The sequence below is a fragment of the Myzus persicae genome, unplaced genomic scaffold (assembly GCF_001856785.1).
Source record: "Myzus persicae strain clone G006 unplaced genomic scaffold, MPER_G0061.0, whole genome shotgun sequence".
Lineage (NCBI taxonomy): Eukaryota > Metazoa > Arthropoda > Insecta > Hemiptera > Aphididae > Myzus > Myzus persicae.
In genome coordinates this window covers 1748348-1773795 of record NW_019104155.1, presented here as the reverse complement: position 1 = coordinate 1773795, position 25448 = coordinate 1748348, and the positions used below count along the sequence as shown (strand labels likewise).

General features: G+C 34.8%; 1 protein-coding gene across 3 annotated transcripts in view; it reads left to right on the top strand.

Moving 5' to 3' along the window:
* The first annotated feature begins 9464 nt into the window (after positions 1-9464).
* The window catches only part of LOC111039407, a 95972-nt gene continuing 79988 nt past the window's right edge, over positions 9465-25448 (top strand). The window contains exons 1-2 of one of the 3 annotated variants that reach the window (XM_022322923.1): positions 9465-9833; positions 24123-24276. In XM_022322923.1, the coding sequence (XP_022178615.1) occupies positions 24151-24276 (126 nt within the window). In that variant the 5' untranslated portion in view covers positions 9465-9833; positions 24123-24150. Of the gene's footprint in view, positions 9834-24122; positions 24277-25448 lie in introns of those variants that run through there. The other 2 variants (XM_022322925.1, XM_022322924.1) reach the window with 2 other exon arrangements.

Genomic DNA, 25448 nt, shown 5'->3' with positions numbered 1-25448 from the left:
ATAGTAGGTATACAATGGTCAAAGGTTTTAACAAATAGGTACTACATAATAATAAATCAGTATGTAATAATATGTTTATAGGTACCACATTTGGTGCCGACAATACTCTTACTCTCTATATTCTATAATATAAAATATATATAGGCGTACTTCATATTATATTATTGTTATAAAACACGGAAATTATTAACACGATAATATGACAAATGTCACTGTATATTATATTATATATGTATCCATACATAATTTTATATAGTGCGACATCAGTAAAATGTTTTGACACGATCACTATACGTATAAATAATAAATCTATAACGGCCATTGTGTAACCAGCTTTATGGCGAACACAATGGTCCATGCATCAAATGAAAGGACGTACGACGTCGTGTTACTGTCTCTCAGATAGTACCTATACAATATATTACATATATATAATATATATATTATATATGAAACATATTGAGTTCGATTGAGCGATTTTAGTGAGAACGTATTTATTACTCTGTATAGTGTATACACATAGGTATATATATCAACAATATCATTTTTAATTTATTTTTTTTAAATTTCATCCAGAAGAAAACCGACAACAAAGGCTACAATATCTATATAGCTCTATAGACATGCGGTATAGTGCCTGGTGTTTTTAATTTACTTGTTAAAAAAAATATGTATCCAGCCCATTGCATTATTTATTTCACATTCGATATGTATAAAATATATACCTATTGTAGAATACATAGGTACGCGTGATGATGCATTTGCGGTCTGCTCATATATTTCGATACTCCGATTTTCTGTAAATTTATTTTATTTCCTACTCGTATCTCTGCCTTTGGTTCATAAATGGAAACCATTTTAAATAATAATAAATTAATATTCTAACTCAAAATATACACGTGTGTATTTTATGAATTTTTTTATAATGTAAGTTTTTTGAATGTTGTTCGGATAATGATTTTCTCAGTAAGTGCAGCAATACCTAAAAATAAAGATAAATATATTCCAACAAATTGACCTAGAAAATGGGTATCCATCAATGCGCAGTTACAATGGGCAACAATATAAAATCGCCTGAAATAATAGAATGTGAACATACTTTTATGTATTATAAATTTATTTACTAACGTCGTATACGTTTTAACCTACTGAACTGTTAGCTATAGGTATGTGTGAGTGTTGAATTAACGGAATCGGAATATTTTTGCACATCATCATCACGTACAACTGCAGCGGCTGTACAATGTACATACGTTATCAGAATGTATAATAAACACAATATACATATTATTATAATACATACCGCTACTACCCGTCCGTGGGAATCGAATCATTCTTAAAAAAAAAATATAACAACCTAAATACATAATATAAATATGACGTGTAGTCATATGTAGTGTGGAACTATACTGAAGTAACTACAGCATAGGTACGGCTATACCTCTACGTACGATACCTATATATTATGTATATATACACGTAACAAGTTATCAATATTGTTGAGCACGAGAAATCCATCAAAAACGAAGATATACGGACCGGACATTGGCACCGTCGAAATCCGGTTTACCGGGTTCGATTTTCCGAACGTCGAAACCTCGAGCGACCTTCACGGTCGTTATTATGCGTTACCTATATACACAAACACACACATACACACTCGAGTATATATAATAATATGTAATGTCTATGCGTTTGTAGTGGTATTACAATATATTATTATAACGTTCTAGTCGTCGTGTACTCCATGTGCTCACGCAAATTACACAACCGCGATAAACACTTTCCAACTACTTCGTGATCATATTTCCCCAGAATCGCCCGCTCGACTCTGCAACCGCAGTATTTATTTTTATTTTCATTTATTTACTGGTATCGTTGTTATCGATCCTATTCTAATGTCATTACTATTTTATTTTTTTTTTTAATCTCCCGGCACACACGTTTCACAGTTATCCGTTTACATATATTATATGGATGTGTGTATAGGTACCAAAATGTAAAATGACTGCAGTGCACTTAACAAAGTACCTATATGGATAAATGTGTATGTGTTGTGTTTGTGTATTGCGGTTTTCTTCTCGTCGAATATATATTATAATATACTGTAAGACAATATAAACACATTCGTATGTGATATATGAATCCAATTTTTCCACTCATATATGGTATACCTACATAATATAGTATAACGGTTTCGGTCGGACCTGTCGTCATTACAATATCGATATATCATACGCATATATAGGCATATATATTGTGTAAAAACAAATCGCATTTGTATACCTACCCACCTGTACCTATATACCTACCTACCCGTAACCTGTAACCACCTACCTATATCACTGTAAAAAAATGTTGTTAAATTTCACCTACATAAATATAACGTAATATAGGTAATATACAATAATGTATACAGGTGCGTGTTTGTCCTCGTCAGCATAACTTTGTTCGATTTTTAAAGACTTTAAATTAATAAGATAATCACCGTTATTATTTATTAGGGTGAAAAAAATAATACATTTATTTTGTTTTCAAGGTTTTTTTAAAACTCAGACTTCCAAATGCCAATGCACCTCGTAGTATAAGACTATATATGATATTGATTTTTGGTGAATTATTAAAGAATCCATCTACTGTAAATTTACATTAGGTTATAGGTTATCATTTATAATATTATGTAATAAGACAATAATGACTCTACTAGGTATATAAGTGTTTAAGTTTTGGCAGGATACGATTAGGAGAGTAAATATAGTATATAGCATTATACTTGTTTTTATGTATACAAATATATATATATATATATTTAATATTAATATTATATATAGTATAGATAGAGGGTATAAATACGAGAACAGAACTGTCAGACACCTTGAACCTCGTATAATAAACAGAATTACACTGGGCAGTGTATTAAAGCTGGGCGGATTTGATTTTGCATAAGAAAAAATAAGTGTACATTTGTCATGACTCCGCAGCAGCTACCGTAAAGTGTTTTTTTTTAAATTTAAATCTACACGTATAATATAACAATATACACGTGGGACGTGGGACTACTTCAAAACCATTCGATGATGGTATTAGTTTTACAAATCATGCTGCAGGTTCATAATATTATGTATAGTTTATTATAATATATTCTGCTCTAAGTATTCAAATTTAGTTGACGGCGCGTGTTCTCATATAATACACGTTCATATTTTAGTTTGTGTACAATTCGACCAAATACTACTTTTTTTGTTTTTGTTACAGCTGCAGTAATAACGTAGTATAGGTAGGTCGTAGGTGAAGTGTATTGTCTATAGAGTACCCACCACCTATTATATAGTTACATTGTTTTCGTGTCTTATACTCACACAATCGACAGTCACACGAGCATGGATAGTTTTAATCACTTATCGGGTTACAACTGGCGTGTAGATGATATTATTATATGTTGCTGTGAACGTGATGGTAGAATAATTGACGAAAAACAAAAAAAAAAACTTTTTTTTTCCACTCGCGAGTCGTGCAGCTTATACACACAGCGTATATACCGCACAAAAGCACGGACCTGCAGCACAAACGAAGCACATGTGAATGTCGTAAGTTTGGTTTTGAAATTCCATGGTGGGTGGGCAAGCAGTCCACCACCAATTACAGATTTGGATATCTTGGAAAAGGTTTTAGCTCAAACTAAGGGATGATAAACATAAAACGGTACAAACGAATGCATATTCAGTGTGGTTTTTAAATTCTAAAGTGGGGTCACTGGATATGGCACTTGGCGTATGACATTGTTCCTTTCCACGAATGACATATTTTGTTTTTTATTTTCGCTCGGCTTGAGAAAAATATTTATTCATGTAGCCAATTGGAAGATTTTATTTTCCAAACAATATTTATTCTCGCATTAATCTTCTATATATATCTATTATGTACACATTACGTGCAATATTAAAAATAGTTTATCATTCAATAAGTGACTCTCCAACAGCGCTCTGTTAGTTTGGGGGGGGGGGACACGTGGTAAAGTGTCGAGTATAAATTCTAATATAGATACATGAATATAGAATACTGCAGCTAGTATTACAGTAATAATATACAACCTGATACACAATTGTATTTTCCGTATTTCTCCGACAACCTAAATGATAATATTGAAATTGATATTTACTTTTGGAATGTTTGATTTTCACATTACCTGTAGTGATTTATTTTTCACTCTCTCACCTCTCGCCGATATATTGCAAATGTTTCTTTTGATATCTATTTTGTGTTTTTTGAAAAAAAAATTTTTTTTATTTATATTAATTGATAGCAAATGAAATCAAGTAGTGTTATTTCGGAAAGAAAGCCTAGGAAAAACATGTTTTTTGTTTTTGTTATGTGCAGAAAAAATAGCGAAGAGTGCCAGAGTGGCATATTAGTTAATAACGCATAAAACTGCAACATTCCGTCTTACCTTAATAGTGTTGTCGAAAAATGGAAATCCGGAATCCGACCATAGAATTATTTCTAAAAGACGGCAATAAAAATAAACCTACAATACGAGGATGAACACCCTGTATGGTATTTTACACACTCGAGGTGACTGCTAGAGTGTGTACATATAATAATATATATTGTGCACTGACTATGTGACGGCGGCGTATATTATTAGTGTAATATATCGTTCATTTACACGTCGTATGCGTATATTACGCGAGCGAGTGTGTTTGTGTACCTATACGTATAATATGTGTAGCGTCGTTTTAAATAACACCATATATTATTATACTCATTCGCGTGGTTCGGTGTATATCGTATATGTTTATGCGTAGCGCAAGTATTGTATATGCATTCGCGGGACAAAAATGGCCGATGAATTGAAGATTTATGCGACTATTGATCGTTTATATATTCTTCTCATTACCTACGTCTGCCGCGCCAGTATATATTATATAATACGAGTATATTATTCGTATTATTATTATACAGGCACGTGTAGTGAGCGTGTCATCCGCGTCATTAATCTGTAACTAACTAAGCGAAGAACAAATCGATTTTTCCAAAACCATATATGCTATCGTCATGATAATTATATGTATCATCCATATATTATACCATATCCATATAAGTGTGACCTACAGTTCGGAAACTGCAAGCTAGCGTGAAGGTCGTAGCCGACTTTATTACGAGTTTTGGCTAATGTATTTTTAATAATCATAATATTATATACCACCGTTATGCAAATAGAAGTAGAATGAAACATAATAAGTAATAATTGGAAATTCAAAACCTCGGGCCATAATCGATAGGTACCGTTAATTTGAAAATGAAAACAATACAAGATAATATAGGTAACCTATACTGGAAAAATAATGCTACCTATACTAATAATATCATCAAATCAATGTCACTATGTCAGGGGGGCAGTTGGAATGAAAAATATTTCTGCTAAGTCGATCGTTTGAAAAACAAACAACTACAAGTGTCACGGATCATACTATATAGTTCTACTTGATAACTGACTACTTAAAAATATTATTAATAATTTATAATATGGATATGTTTAATTCATAATATTTTGGGTTTTATCAATTGAAAATGAGTATAATTTTATCACATAATTCAGAGTTTTCGAAAGTTTTATATTTTGTTGTTTCATTTTATTCTATAAAAATAAACCGGTCATATAATATTCTAAACAAAATAACTATTATATTTTTATATTTTATTATTTATCTGTCCGTAGTTTGCTAGTTATTTATTTAGTACATTTTAGGATTTGATTTGGGGGGGATATGAACCCCTAACCCCCTCCCCCTATGGCCTATATACACCACTGAAGTTTCATAATATAGTTAACTACATATACCATGTTGGTATTAATAAAGTGTATTTATTTTAAATTCCGTCTATGATGTATTATGGGTATTACTATTATCATATTATTATACAAAAAGAGACTTAAACGCTGAGACGTCTTCTTTTATTACTCTTACAATTTATTTTCATCATAATAATATATTATTATTGAATTCGTTTTACGTAGGTAATCAGTGATAACATTGCAGTGCACACTATTATAAACCTATTATACAATAATTGTCGTTCAAACTTGTTTTTCAAAACAATAAACCACGCAAGAATACATGTATAATATAATATATTACATAGTTAAATTATGTATTATTTCATATGATTTTAGATTCTGAACGGGGAAATGAACGTATTGGTTTTATAAACCGGATTTTTTTATTCTTCGTCGTTCTGGACATTTTGCTATAAGAGTTAGCATTAAATTGCTCATATGTGACATTATAATATGCGATAGTCGTGCGTCTGATTGTACCTACATATGCGAGCTGACTGGAAACAAATGGAGTTATGCAAGTTCAAAGAGTAAATAATATTATTATAATATTATGGTTCTTATATGTGACGCGATCGCATCGTATATATAAAATACATTGTGCTAAATATAGAAAACGTTTGCACAAATACTATCGTCTGAGATTTGATATTCTAACGTGTGCAAAAATAATTTGTTTTATTTTTAAACCCTGTAATATCATAAGAAAATATTTATTACCTTATATTTCTATACGCGATATCATTATGATAATTATTATAGTTCATAACTTGGCAGTATGTATTCGTAGTATCTGATAACCAATTTATGAAACGTGTTATTAATAAACCATTATTCGGTGCACGTGTCTGGTACATCTGATACATCAATCGCTCCAGTTCTCTGCTGCAGAGTCATAAAAAGAGTATTATATTGGTATTTATTTTCACGTGGTATGTATTAATTAAGCCGATGTCACTGATATCTGTGGTACAGGAATATTGGCAGATTCCGGGTTAAGGTCCGACCAACCGCCTAAATGGCGAGGACATGATAATACTATACAATATTTTAACAACGATTTTGAATCTACGGAATGCGCTTAGAATGTAATAATAATATAAAATATATCGTATTAATTTTATTGGATTTTGACATGCGCGTGGTATGCCGAAGGTCGGTGGTTCACGGAAAAAATCGGATATTTTTGCTCTCTTGTAAAATATATCATCGTGCCGTCCGCTAATTTATATAATATATTAGCATAATTATGCTAAGCGCTGTGCTTTGTTTTATTTTGTTTGAAATGGTTGTTTGGACGTATCGTTGTGCAGGATTAAAAGTGTGTGGTTTATGGTTTTGTTGACAAAATCGTTGCTTTTTACTTTTTAGGATGAAGATTTTATACAATTAAATTCTAAACATAATTTATGACTGGGTAATTAACAATAATGTTCATAACAGCTTTTTGTACACACACACACACACACACACACACACACACACACACACACACACACACACATACACACATACACGTGTACGTGCGTACGTGCGCGTGTGTATATGTGTGTTTATACTATACAGACGCAGTACCTATAGGTATACTTATATTATTATAGGCACTAAACAAATTACAATTTAATGTATGTATTTATCGACCGTGCTATGCCGAATTCTTCAGCTTGACTTTTGAGTGTACGGTCTGCGGAGTACCACCTGTGCACTGTATATTTTGTATTTATTCGAACTGTTGCATAATATGTAATCAACAATATTCAACATAGACAACATATCATATATAATAATAATATATTCTGGAATGTTCAGATTTTTTTTTTTTTATCAGTACTTTTATTTCGAGTAATTATTTTGAGAGCCGTGAATATAACGTGGATATAAAGTGCATATTTAAAATGTTTAAATTTACTTCAATTTTATTCCGGTATTCTTTTTTATAATGTCTCCAACTCTCTACATCGAAATATATTAATATTTAATAGTCAAAACAGAGAAAACAATTTTGCGTGTAGTTAATTGAATGGTATCAAAGCGAGCTCTGCCGTAAATCGAGAAATTTAAAAAAACTTATAAGACAATGCTACAAGCCTTGATGGCAATTAAGTTGAAGGATCAATTTCTGATAATTGCCCAAGTGGTATTTGTTGACTAGTTTAAATTTACTATGAAAATATTTGAGTACCTATAATATAAATTATAGGTTTATTCGTCATATTGATTATTTAGATAAAATAAAACATTTCTGTGATTGAATATAACATGCATGATTATAATAGTTTAATTTTCCTAGTGATATATAATGAATATTAATATTTAATAATTGTTATAGACAATACACATCGAACGTTTATTATTTTAATTTTTATATTTTATTGTAGAATCGGTTGAATAAACTGAAATACTTATTATAAAAAGTTTGAATGTCTCAAATATCAGTTGGTATTAGCTTATAACCTATATTGATTTTCAACAGGAATAAATAACTGTTGTAACTTGTACTGACTAGATCAAAAGTATTAATAAATACATTAGTACATTATAAATAATATTCGTGTAACGGTGTAACGTAGTTACATATCGTGTTATTATCGATATTTTTTTTAGTAGTTTATACCAAAAGTATATTTCCTTGGTAATAATATGATTGGATTGTTGTGAAACCAATATCGTACGAATTTCTTTCAGTTACCTACTTGTTGTTGCCGAAATTCTACACTATGCGCATAATAATTGTTTTATAACTCGTTCAAACAAGTGTCGGATGGAAAAAGCAATTTATTGTTAAATTTCGACCGTGAGAACGCAACAATAATAATGATCATAATAATATATAAATATACACTGTGTACTATGCAAACGATAGGGAAATCGGTGATATTTGTGAAATAATGCCGAACAGTTGGAATATCTCTTTTTTTTAAATAACGGTAGCTATACTATTATTTCCACTTTTTACATGCACTATGAAAATCTACCAGCGACCATAATGAAAAATAAAAACGATACATTTCAACTGAAATATTATAAGTGTATTAAACTTTGTATAGATTTAAAAAAAAAATAAAAATTTAATTCCGTAATCCGTTTGAAGTGTTTGAACAAAATTATGTTGATCTATAGACTAAAATAATTATTATAATATTGACACTGCCAATATGAAGTAAGCTATTTCATTGGTTTAAGAAAACGTGCCTCTGATCTATCACCTAGCCGTGCCCACAATGCATCGGTACAATATTATTACTTTGTTCAAAGACGAGTCGTGTTATTATCATTTTTTTTTTTCGCCCGCTAATTCCGGCGTTCCGAGTAGACAACCAAACTCGCGCTCGCGTGACAACAGATGCGAAAAAAAAACTACGTACAACGCGCTTAGGTCGTATAATATAATAATAATATTATTATTATTATTATTATTATCGTAATACGCGAACGAAGCTATTTATTTAAGAGATTGTCGTCGTCGATTCAACGGGGGGGTCGGTGTGGGGGGGAGGCAGTGGTGACGAGACCAGTCAGTGGCGACGGTGGTGGTGGTGGGCACGTCGCCGCCGCCGCAGCAGCAGCTGATGGCGCTACGTAGGAAAGTTGTGTAAGAGTGTATTACACTGGCCGCCGCCGCCGATCAGAATTCAGAAGTGGTGGTCGTGCCATCCCGTGCAGTCGCGTTCGCAACTCTCTCCGGTCGTCGTCGCCGCCGCCGCCGAACGCCGCCGTAGCCGTCGTATTCGCCGTCTGCGTTTTTTTTACCCACGTGAGCGATCGCTTTTCTACCATAAAATCGAGTAAAGATATTTTTTCCGTCGTGCGTTTTACACAATATTGTTACAATACTGCGCTTTTAAATTTTTTTTTCGCGTTCGTTAATAGTAAAATTTTTTGAGGCGAAAAACCGTGCCAAAGCGCCCCTAAGTAGAAATACATACTTGGAATTCGGCTATATATATACCTAGCACACAGTCCAACGGATTTCACAACGTTAACAATCCGCTCGGTAAGTCCGCATACCTCCTATAAATACTTAATCGTCTTACAATAACACTGTTATTTATAGTCGTAGACGTTGTAGAACCATAGGGGTGAAGGGATGATGAGCTCTCTCTGGGTGATATTTGTGTTGTAAGATTGAAATGCACAAGAAAGTTTTTAATTTTTTCATCTTAGTTGCACATGATGATTTATCAGTATCTTGCGCAGTTTCTTTCAGTACTAATGTAGTAATTACTAACGCAGTCTTCATTTCATCAAGGAAATTGAATTCATTTTCAAAAATATTCCATGCATCTATTCGAAATATCCCATATGAGTACACACAATACATACGAGGGTAGAGTATTAAATTCTATTTAAATTAATTTCTGTCTAAATCGGGTTTTAGCAATCACTTAATTATTATTAATAGCTCCGCAGTATTACGAGGGTTGAAAATTATTAATTGTTTACTGTGGGAACTAATTTTTTCAACAGATTTCTAATTTCCATCAGTATTAGGTTATGTGATTACTTTTTTATTAAAATAACATTGTTGCAGCGATTACAAAGTTTTTAAATGTAATACATAAATCTTCACACGCTGCACGGTCTGCTGTTTCCTGGGTTCCACATAATATAAAAGATAAAAAAATAAAATAGAATCCGTTTGAGCAGTATTACATAAAACTAGATTAAATAGTGTTTAGTTACTTTATACTTCATACTCCGTAAATCAAATGGAAAAAGTGATAGTCCCACATTAAATAAATCAATATTTGTTATCAGATTAGGTAAATCTGGGGAGATTAACTGTTTAAATGTTTTCAATGTAAAATAATATTTATGATGCAATTAATAAGGTACTGTGTAATTTGTCGGTTTAAGTTTTTATACTTTTATATTATAACTCGTAGAAAACCAGTGGTTTTATTTTTTTCGATTACTCTCGCATAGTGAACGTAACTGCAGTGTTACTATACAGTTGTTGAGTATATAACTTAATCAACGCCTCAAGGCTCGTATAGTCGTATTCTTACTTTTATTGACCGTACAGTGTGTATACACCTATACATAACATAAAAATAATATAACGACAGCCGCACCGCAGTTAGGTTTACACAATAACTATAAGGCGGCTTTCCAAAAACACAAAAACAAACAATTAATAAATAAATAAACAAACATGGTCTTGCCATGTATTTTAATATTGAACATTTTTTCGTTAGATTTTATTATTTCCCGGACAACTCGGCGCGTCTCGTGTTGAACTCGAACCTGTACCTCAACGTTGCTGGGGATTTATTATATCAAAGCCTAGGCACAATGATCTCCCGTAGTGCACATCGCGGCGTGCGTTTTGTCTTCCGATCAAAACATTTCGCATACTATTAGACATTCAATTCGATTATAACAAAACAGCGTTTAAAACGCAATTAAGGCGGACCTAATCGTTTTTTTTTTACATACAATCATCAAAATATTATATCGTGACACCCGTCTGGCTATCCGAGTTCAATCGTATTCTAGGCCAGATGCATAGACTTGCAGTGTACCGTTCATAATAAATACTTTAAACAATCTATTTTATCTACCGAACTTTGATTTGTTGGAAATAAATTAAAACGACAATGATTTGTCTGAATATTGTTTATACACACCTGTTGATCGAATCGAACCGAAGTGTTTTCACAAGTGGCATAAAACCACTATAATAAGGGGCGAGTAAAACGTGTTTTTGAACACCGTAATAAATTACCTATATGTATATTGTACACACACACTTTTATGAACACTAATTCTCACTATTATCGTCTCTAAAAGTTAATTAATCGTTACATTTTTTTAAACCTGAGAATTGTACATAATACTTACATCTAAATGTAATTTTACAAGGTTATATTAATATAGTTGGGTTCTTTAAAAATTGATTATTATTTCCAGACTATAAATATAAATTATATAATATACATTAATTTATTTTAATTATTAAATTTATAAAATGTTAATAAATATTTTAAGACCGAAAGAGATATAATCACGTTATTCACATGTTTAAAGGTACGGACCAACATTAAGTAATAATGGTAATGTTGAATATATTCATGAAACAAATTTTTCCTACACCATTACTAATAATTTGTATGTTTGAGTTTTGATTAAATCATATTATGAATTACTTGTGAACACTGTATAGTATTATTTAATAAACATAACCAACAATCATACTACTCGAAATAATACGCACGCGGAGATGTTATTGATGATTAGAGTTTACTGTGTACTGCTTCTTACGACTACTCCACCTATTTGTTCAAACTAAATTATTCAATAAACTGTATAAAACGCATCAAGGTAACCAAAAACATTGAGTTGGACACGCTGGTCGCGGCTAGTCGATTATTGAGCTACTTTCAAGTACAACGTCAAGTGATCGGCATTGATTATTAGTTATCACTATTATTATTACTATACCGAGACTGGTTGTGTATAGTTCAACGGCAAGTACGTGCATGTATACAAGCACTGTACAGTAAAGTAATTGGCCAAACATAATTACATAGAAAATAATGGCAATGAGGTCGGATTGAAATTGTTTTTATGGTTTTTGACGTGTAAAAAAAAAGTCGCCGGTATAACATAAATAATTGTCTAATGCCGTGCCCCCCTTCGCTCTATTAAAAGTGCCATCGTTTTCGATAATAATATCAGACGACGATATTCGTGTGCAGTCAACTAAGTGACTAGACGTCCTTCGGTCTTCACGTTTTCGTATCCGTTCGTCAAACGTATAGGTAGCCGTCTAATGGTACCTATAATATTTAATAGTGATAGGTATACAATAAATGCATTCCGATCGATTTCATCGATCCGGGCGTCGGTGTATTGGTGTAAGACAAACAACATTATTATTTTGGCATCGGTGGTTATCGCGGCGTGCAGTATAAAGTATTATAATCATGTAGAAAACAGAAGTAATTCGAATCGTTTGCGGACGCGATATACGCTCGTATTTGTAGAAAGCAGCTATTCCGCGGTATAGTCATGGACTGTGCAGCATATATACCATAGATACCTATATAAGAACATTTAAAATAAACGTTTTAGTTTTGAAATTCACAGCCCGTCCAGCTGTATAGGTATACACACGTATTAATACATTATTGTATACCTAACTCGGGAGTATCTGCCGCAGCGGTATCATGATGGGCATTGCATTACGGTAAACTTTCCGGTTCGATATTATTCCGATCACAGTCGCTCCTCGGGTCCCAAATCACGTACTTTTACCTACCCATTGCTAGGCGTACCCATACACACAGTATATATAGGTATGTTGCGCTGTGCACATGACGTTGCTTGGCCACGATACGTGCGCCGTGAACGCGACATGTCCTCCGTTCCCACACTTGCTCACAGAACCCCGAAAACAATCGCTGCTTATAATATAATATAATATATTGTGCATTTGTATACGTACGGATATAATATAATTTATGTACGTAAGGCAATATTGTATGGCGTACCGTATTGCGCACGAACGCGATTAATTATTATTCAGAGCAGTGGATGATAAAACGTCGTCTGGTGCAACTTGTGTATGGTGTATTATATTATTATTACGTAGGTACCTATATATTATATTATTTACTCACTGTACAATCAGACGACGTATCCTAGGCAATACCACATGCGTCCACATATATATGCACATGTAAGTTGGAAAAAAATTATTTTTTTTTTAACTTTTGAACTTAACTATATATATAGTTATTTAATTATCTAATTAACTTAAGACATTAACTAATTTCAAGTTGAAATAACTCTTCTTTTTTCAGTTGGTTTAAAAATAATCCAACAAACTAAAATTTTTGTTGTTGACATTTTTGGTTTTAATAATATGATCGTATACACTAATAGCTAGGTATAATATAGGTTTACGTATGAGGTACAGTTTTAAATAGAAGTAATAGGTATAATAATTAAATTTAATAATGTAAGAATTATAATTATTATTTAGTTTTCTATTATGTTTCTTGATAAAATAAAATTTTACATAATTGTATAGGTACCTACAACAATTTTTTTGGTGATCTATGTGCTATTTAAAGTATAGTAGATTTTTAAATTGATTCAAGTTAATATTTTTTTCCATGCATTATCTTTAAGTTAAGTGAATTAAATTTATTATTTGTTAACTATTAACTTCTAACTTAATCATCTTGTGTTCACTTAAGTCAATTCTTTAACTTTCCTACCTTTCCATGTATTAATATGTATAATATTATAATTTATAACCCGCAGACCTGTCAGCTATCGGTGGCGTTTTTCGCGGTGACGACGTATTCAGGTATAGGCAGTATTTAATCTTTTACCGTTTATTACAAGTCATTATAATATTCTAACTAGTCATATTATACTGTACAGTTCACGTGCCGAAAAAAGATATTATGATTTTTGACATTGTTGTCGCGTGTGGTCATCGTACCACCGGAACAAAGGGCAAACCGCGAATGCTGCCACTTTAAGTACCTACATGAGTTCACATTATGGACGTGCGCGTATAACAATAATGCGGCTTTGATATAGTATACATCGTCGTCGAAGTCTCATTACCAGACCTGTCCTTTTCACAAACGCGCGTGTAGACTGACGGAGCGTTTAAAAAGCAATACGCGGCGGAAGGAATGAAAAAAAAAACCGATAGTGTGTGCGTGTGGAAAGAAAGAGTGTGTACAAAATACGTATCGAGTAAAAAAGAATAACTGATGGTCTTGTTAAGAACGCAAACAAGATGCGAATGGGGAAAAAAAACCGTGTGCTAATCGAGTCAAGGTTGCCGTGGGTAAAAAACGCGTGGTTCACGCACGTCCTGCGAACACGACACATGTGTTGTAGTTGCGGTGTGTTTGGATAAGGGAAGAGGTCGGAAAACCGAATTACACGCGCGGAATCTGTCGTGAATAATAATCAGCTGTGTATATATACGCGTGTAGAGTCGGGAAATTCGTCCGGCAAAACTGCGAGTCATCCTGTTCGTATATTATAATAACGAGACGTTTTTATTATTATTATAAAATGTTCAACGTTCGGAAAAATATTAATTGTATTTTCCCCCGACGATTATTGCCCTCCAACACAAAACAAGCGCTTTCGTATATGTACAGGTACTGCTAGTTGATTCGTCAATCATGTGCTCGCTCCCGTTTTATTCTTTAATAAGCGCACTTTTTCAAATTGTGATTTTTATAAACCTATATTTTTAAATACTATAAGTTTCTTGTATATTTCATTAGGGGTGTCGTGGTGTGGCTATGCGAACTTCTTTTTTTCAAATGAGAACCTGGTTTTTTGGTTTCAACATCGATGTTGTTATTCCCAAAAAAGTTATAAAGTATACACATAAGACATAACGCACATAAAGTTTAATACCTCAGAAACGTTCAGATGTAGATGCATAAAAAATTGAATTTTTTATCGCCTTGAGTCCGTACGTAAACTTAATAGAAAATCCAAATATTTAAAATACGTCTGGTCTTTAAGTTTGTACTTAAGTTGCAGGACTCAAATCATGCTAGACAGTCGTCCCGTTTACCCTACACTGGAATTTATCGTCGCGTCCAACAAATTATTATTGTTTATAGACAGACACACACACATACACACACATGTATATTATTATGTGTTTATAATTTATATAGAATACGAATGCGTATCGCCGAGTACGTATATAATATTATAGCTTTCGACTTTCTCTTCCGCTCGGGATTTGACGAACGAGCGCTGTCGGTGAAAACCATTGCGATGATATTTTGCCGTCCGTCGTCGCCGCGGGCCCGCAGAATGACTTTATTCGATTTTCTCGAAAATTGCGTTATATTTGCTCCTGCTCGGTGACTAGTTTTTGATTTCCAACTAGGTACAGCGTCCCTTTGAGGAGCTTTTCAAGATATTCGTCTTCTTAGCGTCGTTTGTTTTTAATCGAACGCGTGCAACGAAAAACTCTTACAATAATAATATATTAATAATACTTTTACATTCCACGTGCTTTTGTTTGTAACTCGACTGCAACTTATTGTACTTTCTCCATTCAAAATTGCAGTACAATAACCGTACAATATTCCAAATCTGCTGACTTTTAATCATAGATACTCTAAATATTCATATTTATATACATACTTCACTAGGACATTTTTACTTTAGAAACCTCTTACACGCGTGGTAAATATATATCCATGCGTTCGAAAACGTCGGCATAGGTAGTTATCGATATTATGTAAAACAACTGTCGCGAGTCACGCTGCAAACCAGTTTTTATTTTTTAGAAATTGTTCCTCGGATTAAACCAAACTAGGTATCTCGTATTATATACGATGCGTGCATATAATATAATATATATTTATCGCTCGGAAGTTGATCAATCACACGTGGTCCCAATGAAATTTAGGATTAAATTAGTGCCTATACATAAGAAGATCGTAAATTCTGGATTTATATCGTTAAGTTAAAATATTTTTCACGGTGTCGTTTCATAAAAATTATAGACCAAAAAATAACTGCCGAGTAATATATAAATGTAATATACCTATAATAGGTTTTTAAATGTTTTCAAATTCCGAATGATATTTTTCAATCGTCTCAATGGTCTTCGTAAAAACCCTTAAGTTTAAATATTGCACGATTGTTTTATGAAAATAAACAGTCGTTTTCAGAATAAGATACGTTACATTACATTTGTAATACAATAATGACACTGACGCATTAACTTCACACACTGACAGCCACTATTACACTATTCACACTCACAATAATATGCTCACCCGGTACCATATTAATTACCATCTATATAGTGGTCGTTTGATCGATCGTGTCTCGATTATCGTACCACAACACCACTTGTCTTTTATAACTGAATAGTATACTCATGCGTCGCTGTATGGGGGTTGTGCCGGGGTTGGATGAAGTTTCTTTCACCTTATTATTTATTTAAGATATTATTGTATTATATTATTGAGACGCTGGCCGGACTATTAATTATCAGTACACTGAGCGCCATTCGACTATATAATTATGCTATATTATGATATAAGCAGGGAGTGCTCATGTATACCATATCCACGTGTATGGTGGAATAGGAATCGCGGACTAATAGTATCCGGTCTAGTGTCTCGATGTATTGTCGTGTTGCTATTATGCTGAGTGTCTTGAGTATAATAATATTATTTTGTCTTATGGATTGACTTTACGAATTTTTAAGGGCAATAGCAGGTAGGTACTGTCTAGTTGAGTTCTGATCTTCTGTATGGCAACGGTGGGCAAATTAATGAAATATATTGAGTTAGTTAAATCAACGTTATAACACGTATCTACCTACCTACGTACGTTGAGTTATAAGTTATGAGTTAATAGTTACCATACATACATATATATGCACAATGCACAATATGTTATAAACTATAATGTACTGTAGGCACATTTAGAATTATATTATTTTCGAAAAATACTTTGTGGTTTACCTGTTTTGCGTGTGAGGTGCGCTGACAAATGACGTAATAGCAGGAAAAAATTATTCGTAAGAGATTTGTCGAATCGTTTTCGATCAGACAGAGTACTGCACGCTTGCGTGCACGTCATTGCCGCAAACCGAGGAGGGCTTTTACGACCATTTATTATATGGGTGTAATAATATTATAATAATATACGATGGCGCGTATGGTTACAAGTTACAACAGCCCACGACGACTGAAAACAGTCTAAAAATATTTATTACGGCATTTTGTCATTATTCTATTCTGTCCGGGAAGTTGCAAAACCTCGTATAACACGTCGGTTTCCCGACATTGACATATTATTTTGGAACAGCCCACGCGCGAGATTTCCGAATTCAAGGTTCAATGTAGTTTTCTGCACAGCGGAGAGTCAAATCAAATCGCATCAATAGCATTAATAACGCGACGCGTTTCCGTTCGTTTAAGTCCCCGACCACCGCCTATTATGGGATGGATCGCGACTGCGGATAATCGTTTTCCGGATGTAATCGAAATCGATGTCTGCACGTCGTGCGGTGTAAACATCGTCCCGATTGTCACCCGACGTGTACGATATTTTACAATAATAATCAAGTCCGGGCGCAGGCGCCTGCAATGCCGTATTGGGATTATTATTATATTATCATCGTGTTGTACAATGATGTGTGTTTTGGCATCGCGAGTGCGTTCACCCGGCTGCGGAAAATCGCGTAGGATCAAGTATGATGAGGACGCGCGTTAATATACCATATAATAATCCAACGATTGACGCTACACGGGTGGGCGACAGCTACGGGTTTCGATTCCGTACGAAACGCGCCTATATTACATATTAATATAATAACGGCATATTTAAAATATCATAATATGTAAGACATTATTGACCGCGGCAAAAAACAAACCTGCCTGGCGCCATCAAAGACCCGATGTGTGGTTGAACAGTGCATACAGAACACGCTGCCCAATAATAATTACAATAATAATATTGCGCGAATCGAAATATCTCGGAATACAAACATATAATATAGGTATAGGCATAAAGTACAATATAGACCATATAGACGTATACCCTTGTACACGGTTTTCGGTATTCGGTATGCGCGCACGAAGTTATAATATTGTTATTTAAAATATTATTATCGTCGTGACAACGGTTTTTACGACTCTGTCGTCCGGCGGTGGTCGCGTTCGATTCAAAAACGCGCTCGCTGACCGGACGACGCCGTCCGACAACAATCGAACAATGCCCGGTGTATCGTAGGATATAATAATATAATATCGTGTCGTCGTCGCAGGTTTTCCGAAAAAACGACCGCGTAAAAATGCATTATGCATTCGAGAAATGTCCGACGCCCGACCGCCGTACGATTCCACCGTCGTCCGGCCCACTATAGCGGCGTATACATAATATTATAATATACTGTTTACGTGTATATATGCGATGTGCTGTAATTCGTCCCACGCCGATCGTCGTCGTCGTCGTCGTCGTCCTACACTCGCTCGTTCTATAAATGGTAACCCTTGTGGTCTTCTCTCCTCCACCCGGCGTGCGTCTCTCTCTCCGTCTCTCCGCTGCAGTCGAGTACGTACAAAATTTTTCCGAACCGTTAATTCGCCATTTGGCGACTGGGCGCGTGTAATGTCTCGGAAATAAATATTTACAAAAAAAAACAACGACGCACACGCCGGCGGCGTGTAACATAATAATATGATGGAACGCTCATACCTATACGGCATGTTATGTTTTCAAACAAAATGAAAATACGTTTATATTACAAAAGCCATCGGTCACGGACGCGCGAGTGTCGCTAAGCTATTGTGTATATTTTATTTTGTATGCGCTTATTTATTTTCCACAACGCGACATTCGGGAACCATACATCGCCGACATTCGACATTACGGTGGTCGGCTGTGTGGTATACTCGGCGAAGGACTTCCCGACGAATCTCACTGCGATACTAATCATTATAATAATGACTCAATCCAGAAACACACTATTTACGCGTGGTATACGGCATAGTAGTTGCGATAGACGTGCAGTACAATCATTATTCGGTCAGAGAGCATCGTCCGTCCGTCCGTTTGTTTTTTACGACCATACGGTAAAAAATGTGGATTCTTCGCTACCGTGTATAATATTATAAAATATATAGGCGACAGCCGAGACCAGCATGTTAATTATAACGGACCGCCGTGCCAATCATCTTCTATACCTATCTATCTCTCTCTCTATACACATATAATACAATGTACAAACGCGCAGTAGGTATATTATATTATATGTAGTATGCCTACACATGTACACGAACAACGCGATATTATTATAATATACAATTATTGTTATATTTATATACCTACGACAAGTTGGCAACGAACCTGTAACCGTATGGGAAACTTTCGTTGTGAAACACGAACACGCGCGACGGGTGTGGCGGGAAAGCGAAATATGCACTTGCAATATCATACCCGCAATACCCATATAGACGTATACACACAATACACATAAATAATAATATACATGTATAGAGGGTTTATATTACACAAACACACACACACACACACACACACACACACACACACACACACACACACACACACACTTGTCAACGGAATACGTCAAAAAACGAACGCACACGCACACACTAGCACTTACATTATGTAGTATATATAACGGCATGGCCATTGTTCCGATGTGAACCTCGCGGGGCAATTTCGTCCCGACTGTCACACGTGCGCGCGTATTACATTATATACAGGATGATTCACCAAATTCGAACGACTAGATTCTGAGTTCTTTGAACGTGTATACTGAAAAAATCAGTCCTCAAAAACGGTTTTACAAAACAACAAAATAGATTTAATGTTTGATTTACTACTTTTAAGTACCCAGACAATTTTCACGTAACATTAAATGTTTATAGATTGCTATTAACTAGGTATATAATAGGTACTATAATGTTCGAATTTCGATTTGGATACATCATCATTAACCAGAATATCATCCAGCTTCAAAACCTATGGTAAAATAAGGTGATCCTCAGATCCTCATTTGAAAAAATAATTTGTATCGACATAGTATAGTACTATAATATAATACTATCGACCATAGGTATAGTGTCTCCTCAACTGGTGTAAAAAATCTAAGTATTTGAAAATATAGTCCTTAAGTACACTAAAAAAAAAAAAAATAAAATATCGGAACTGGAATTAATTTATTATTAAATCAAAGAATGGGGGAGGGGGTGAGCATGCTTGGTGAATCGCTCTGTATACACAATATACGTATTTTAGCCATATATATGATATATATATGCAGTATTCACATACCTACATGCACAATATATATATATTATAATTTGTTATTATTTATTACGGTGTTGTTGTTTTTTTTATGAATTTATACGTAACTATACATACCTATTATATACTTGTTAGATGGCTGAGCATCCCGTGGGAGAAATATTCTGTGGCTCTACATCTTACGCGATTATTATTGCCGCAGTTGGTGTATTGTGTTTGACGCGTCTCTGCGGATAGACGGAGAGAGATATGGGAACGGGTGCCCCCCTTTTCGAGTATCGGGTCGATTTCAATACGATATTTTGTACCGAAAAAAATTCTGCGTCGTTTCGAAAGTCGCGCTGCGGCGGCGGTGGATGCCCCGAAATGCGAGAAGACAACGATGAATATTATACTCTTCTTCCTATAATATAATTTTATACTTATATAGTCACCGACAAACAATATATACTACAATGGCTACACGTTATTACAAAACGCGTTTAGACCGCGCGATAGGTATACACATACCTGAGTGTAGCGAGAACGGTTTCCCCGCACAATAATATGCGATAATATTATTCATCGTTTATTACATTATGCATAGTATATAAGCCCAATATAAAATATACACACGTTGTCCGTAAAGAAAAAAACATTAAAAATTAAACATAAATACCTATATTTGTGAACAATATAATAAAACAAAATAAAAATTCTATATTTGTGAGTACCTATATAAGAGGTCCTCCTTTTATATGACCGCTCGTCTTCCTGATTTTACAATTTCATAATGCCATACAGTGGTTTAATAATATTGGGTATACTTATATGGGTTGATCTGCAGTAAGGAATGGGGTTCATGGAGCATATATATATACTGCAGTATATACTCGTATATGTACTGAGTGTTATGATGAGTACCTATAACGTAAAGGGATTTTGAAACTATAACGTCGTGAAGGGACTTTGTAATCAATAATTGGTGAGAGAAGAGAAAGAGAATCATTTTTACAGAATATAATTGTACATAATGAGATATCATTATGATACAAAATTTTATGGGAACAACGACGGTCATATGTCATGATGGCTGGGTCAACCGAAGAGGACAAATTAAGTTTACTAACCACTGGGTCAATGGAATAAATTAGTGAAGAGGATAAATAATGTTTTTGGTTTTACTGTCACTGCAATAATATGCATTTATGATTAGGGGGACTATTGGTGACTCGTCTGAGTTACTGGAATTCAAATTTGCCCCCGTAATATTAAATTCAATGAATATCTTGTAAATAGTTTTTTCGGGACGCAAGTAACATGCAACCTATATTATATAACCTATCCTAACCTTCTGCAGTGCACTACAGGTGCGTCGCTGCGCAGAGACCTTCGCGGACATTGCGGCGAATGAAACGAGAAAATAAATAACCGTCACTATGTTCTGTAATACAAGAATATATAATAATAATAATAATAATAATATAATTATTATGGAGTTCAGCAATCGGGAGTGAGGCCGACTGTTTTCTTCACACGAACCGAATTATAATCACGAACTCGGGTGCGCGTGGCTGGGAAAAAATTAAGAAAAAAAAATTGTGAACCAAATACGTATAATACTGCAGCCGTATTGCACTATTGCATCGAGCGACTAATGCTGAGTCGCTGGCGGCTGATTACCGTGCATATTATACCTACGATATTTAATAATAATAAATTGTGATCGACGAGCACTGATTCTGCAGTGGCGAGGACTTTAGGTCGGGCACAATCCATTGTAACGTCACTCTGGGATTTTATTGATGCCACCACATGACTTACCCCCATCGGTTAAATCGATCGTTCGATTCCGCTGCAGATTTCACTTGAAGTTACTGTTTTTCGTGTCGAAAAAATTGAAAAATAGCCGAACCAGAGGGGCACGGGGAAAATATAATAAGCTACCCGAACAAAAATTATAAATTTGAATTTCATTTGACGGTTTTGAAATTAGCGTAAATAGTATATTGTTAATAATGTAACATACGGTTTTATTATAATATTACACAGCTCAAGTTTTTAAATCGATTCAAAAGATAACCGAGTGTGATCATTTCGAAGTCCTTCAAAAATTACAATCCGGGTGAGTCTCTGTTGCGGTTCGGACCTTGGCCGAGCTTTCGCAGTGTTCTGTGATATATTATATTATCATACCTCGCTGTGCTGTAATGTCGTATAATATTATTATGGTCGCTTCGCATAGAAGTAGGGCGTAGTAGGTATCTGGAATATCGTATATCATAGATACATACGTCGCCATTGCTATACAGTCGTGTGGTAGGTATACGGAACGGAAATAATAATTGGGGAAACTTTGGTGAAATATAAACTTAAACCTTAATGATACCGCCGCCGCCTCATAGACGAGTGAACAACAATATCTTGTGCGGTGATCAACGACACGTAACGACAATAATTATAAACGAGCATGTTCGGTGCGTTTTCACACTTTCGCTGTCTGTTTTCGGTACCACACACACTTGCGATTGAGCGATCCCGAGAACGTGAGATGATTATTATTATTATTACTATTTAATTGTTGAATAAAAATCGTACACACCGTCCTTTAAGCGCGACAAAAACGTGACCTTTTCCTCGGGTGTGCTCGTGCCACATTACTTTATACAATATATAATATATATATATATATATATATTATATACTCGTCGCGACACTGTATAATACGTCTTAAACGCACAGGCGGCGGCGGATCGCGCGGTCTTGGAGAATAATAATTGCCATGCCCGTGTAAATGACGCCCGTACCTGTATAGACAGTGCGCCTACATGAAGGAACGTTGTGCAGTGTTCTCGCGTAATTATTATACACACGATTCGACGAGGATCTATATAGATCTATATATTATTATTATTATTATTATTATCTACAGTGCATATTATAATGGGCCTTGGACTCGTTAATACCGTGTATTTATACCCGGCCGATATATTGTCGTATACGCACTTGGGTACAATCGACGCGATTGTCGACCGTTCGGCGTGTATCAAAATGTAATAGCGAATAATATCGATCGGCTTTGTAGGCACGTACGTGGAGTGTAGGAAAATCAAACACACGACGTTTCTCGGAGATTATAATATGTATGCGCGAGAGATCCGATCGACCTGTGCGCGGTCTGTGCTGAGATCGCTTTTACGCCTGTTCCCCCGCCTCCGACAAGGCGCGCATTAAATATATATACATTATATATTATATTATGTATATAGATATTAGATATAGGCGCGTGTGTCGAAAAATAAACGCCCATTACATTATATTATTATTACGATACTATTGTTAATCCCACGCACAAATGCGAGTATTTACGCAATATATATAAACCTAACCGTTTGTCGATCGAGAAAGTACATATTATTATTAAATTATTGTTGTTGCTGTTGTTGTTAACATAATATTGTATTATATTCTGTCACTAACCGGTACGATTCGTCTTGTGTTACAGTTGTCCGTCGTTAGCAGTGCCCAACGACATGATATCCAGGCGCCGAATACTGTCCAGGTCCAGAGACGACCTGAACTTGGACTCGGGAGTAGGATTTCCCGTCCAGGTTGAAGAAGAAGAAGACGTGTGGTACAACAAGGACAAGCTGTACAAGGTGCGTTTATCATATTGTTTTCGTTCAACTTATCACCTGCATGTGTATATTAAACGATTTTGAGCCTCATATAAGTATAGTCGTAATCGGATGACTTTTTAATATAATAATAATATAGCAGATGATGTCCCCCCGCCGACCTTGTGACAACCGACTCCGCCATCGCTCACGTAGAAATATGTTTCGCTTTTTAAAATCGAATCATCGTTTTTATTATCACTATTAGGTGTACTAATATTTCCCGCCGCCCTCCTTTCACTTTTCGCGTCGTTCGCGCCCGTCTCCGACAGATTCGACGTCGTGTATAGTATAATATGAATATGATGCACGCACATCGTTTACACGTGAAACGCGAGCGACGACGCAATAACGCGATATAAATATATAATAATAGCTGGGTACTATTTATCGACGAGATTCGTTCCGCGAGCGCCCCTCGCGCGTAGGAGGACGTGCTGACGACGACCTTGTCCGGTCGAATCCATCGAAAACGACCGTTTTATTCAAATTTCCTGACCTGGAAACGTTAAAGTCTCCCGGTGGCGTCCCGCGTAGTTCATATTTGTATACCTAGTATTTAGGAGTTAAAGTGAAACAAATAAGGTATGTGTATAAACTAATATTGTTCTTGGAACGCGTTGATTCGTTATTATCGATTTATTCACAATATGTATTAGATCGTACTTATTTAGAGGATCCATAACGGTCTGCACACCAGCCCCACTGGTAGGATTCTTGTTGTCACGACGGCCTGTAATAACGATTATTGATTATGCTCCGTTTAGTTTTCCAGCTTTGCAGGAATTTTCAAATATGTCTACCTACTATAAAATTATATTTAAGAGTATATTTTAAAAACATTGAGGAGTTCATAAGACTCTCCTCCACTATAGTTGTACACACTTTTATCTAACTATAGTCAACGTATACGGGCAGGTAAATATTTTACATATTTTTTAAAGTTTGAAACCATGTATTACGATATTTATGGGGGAGTCAGAATTTTAGGGGCGTACGAGCACATTTTCCGCGTATCCCACGCATATACCTCGCGGTGTTTTCCGCATACACGTCACCGACTAGGTGATATGTCAGTTGTAATCAACAGTTTAGTTTAAAAACGCCCATTCGCGACCCGCGGGCACCTTCCACATCGTAGTTTGCTGGATGTC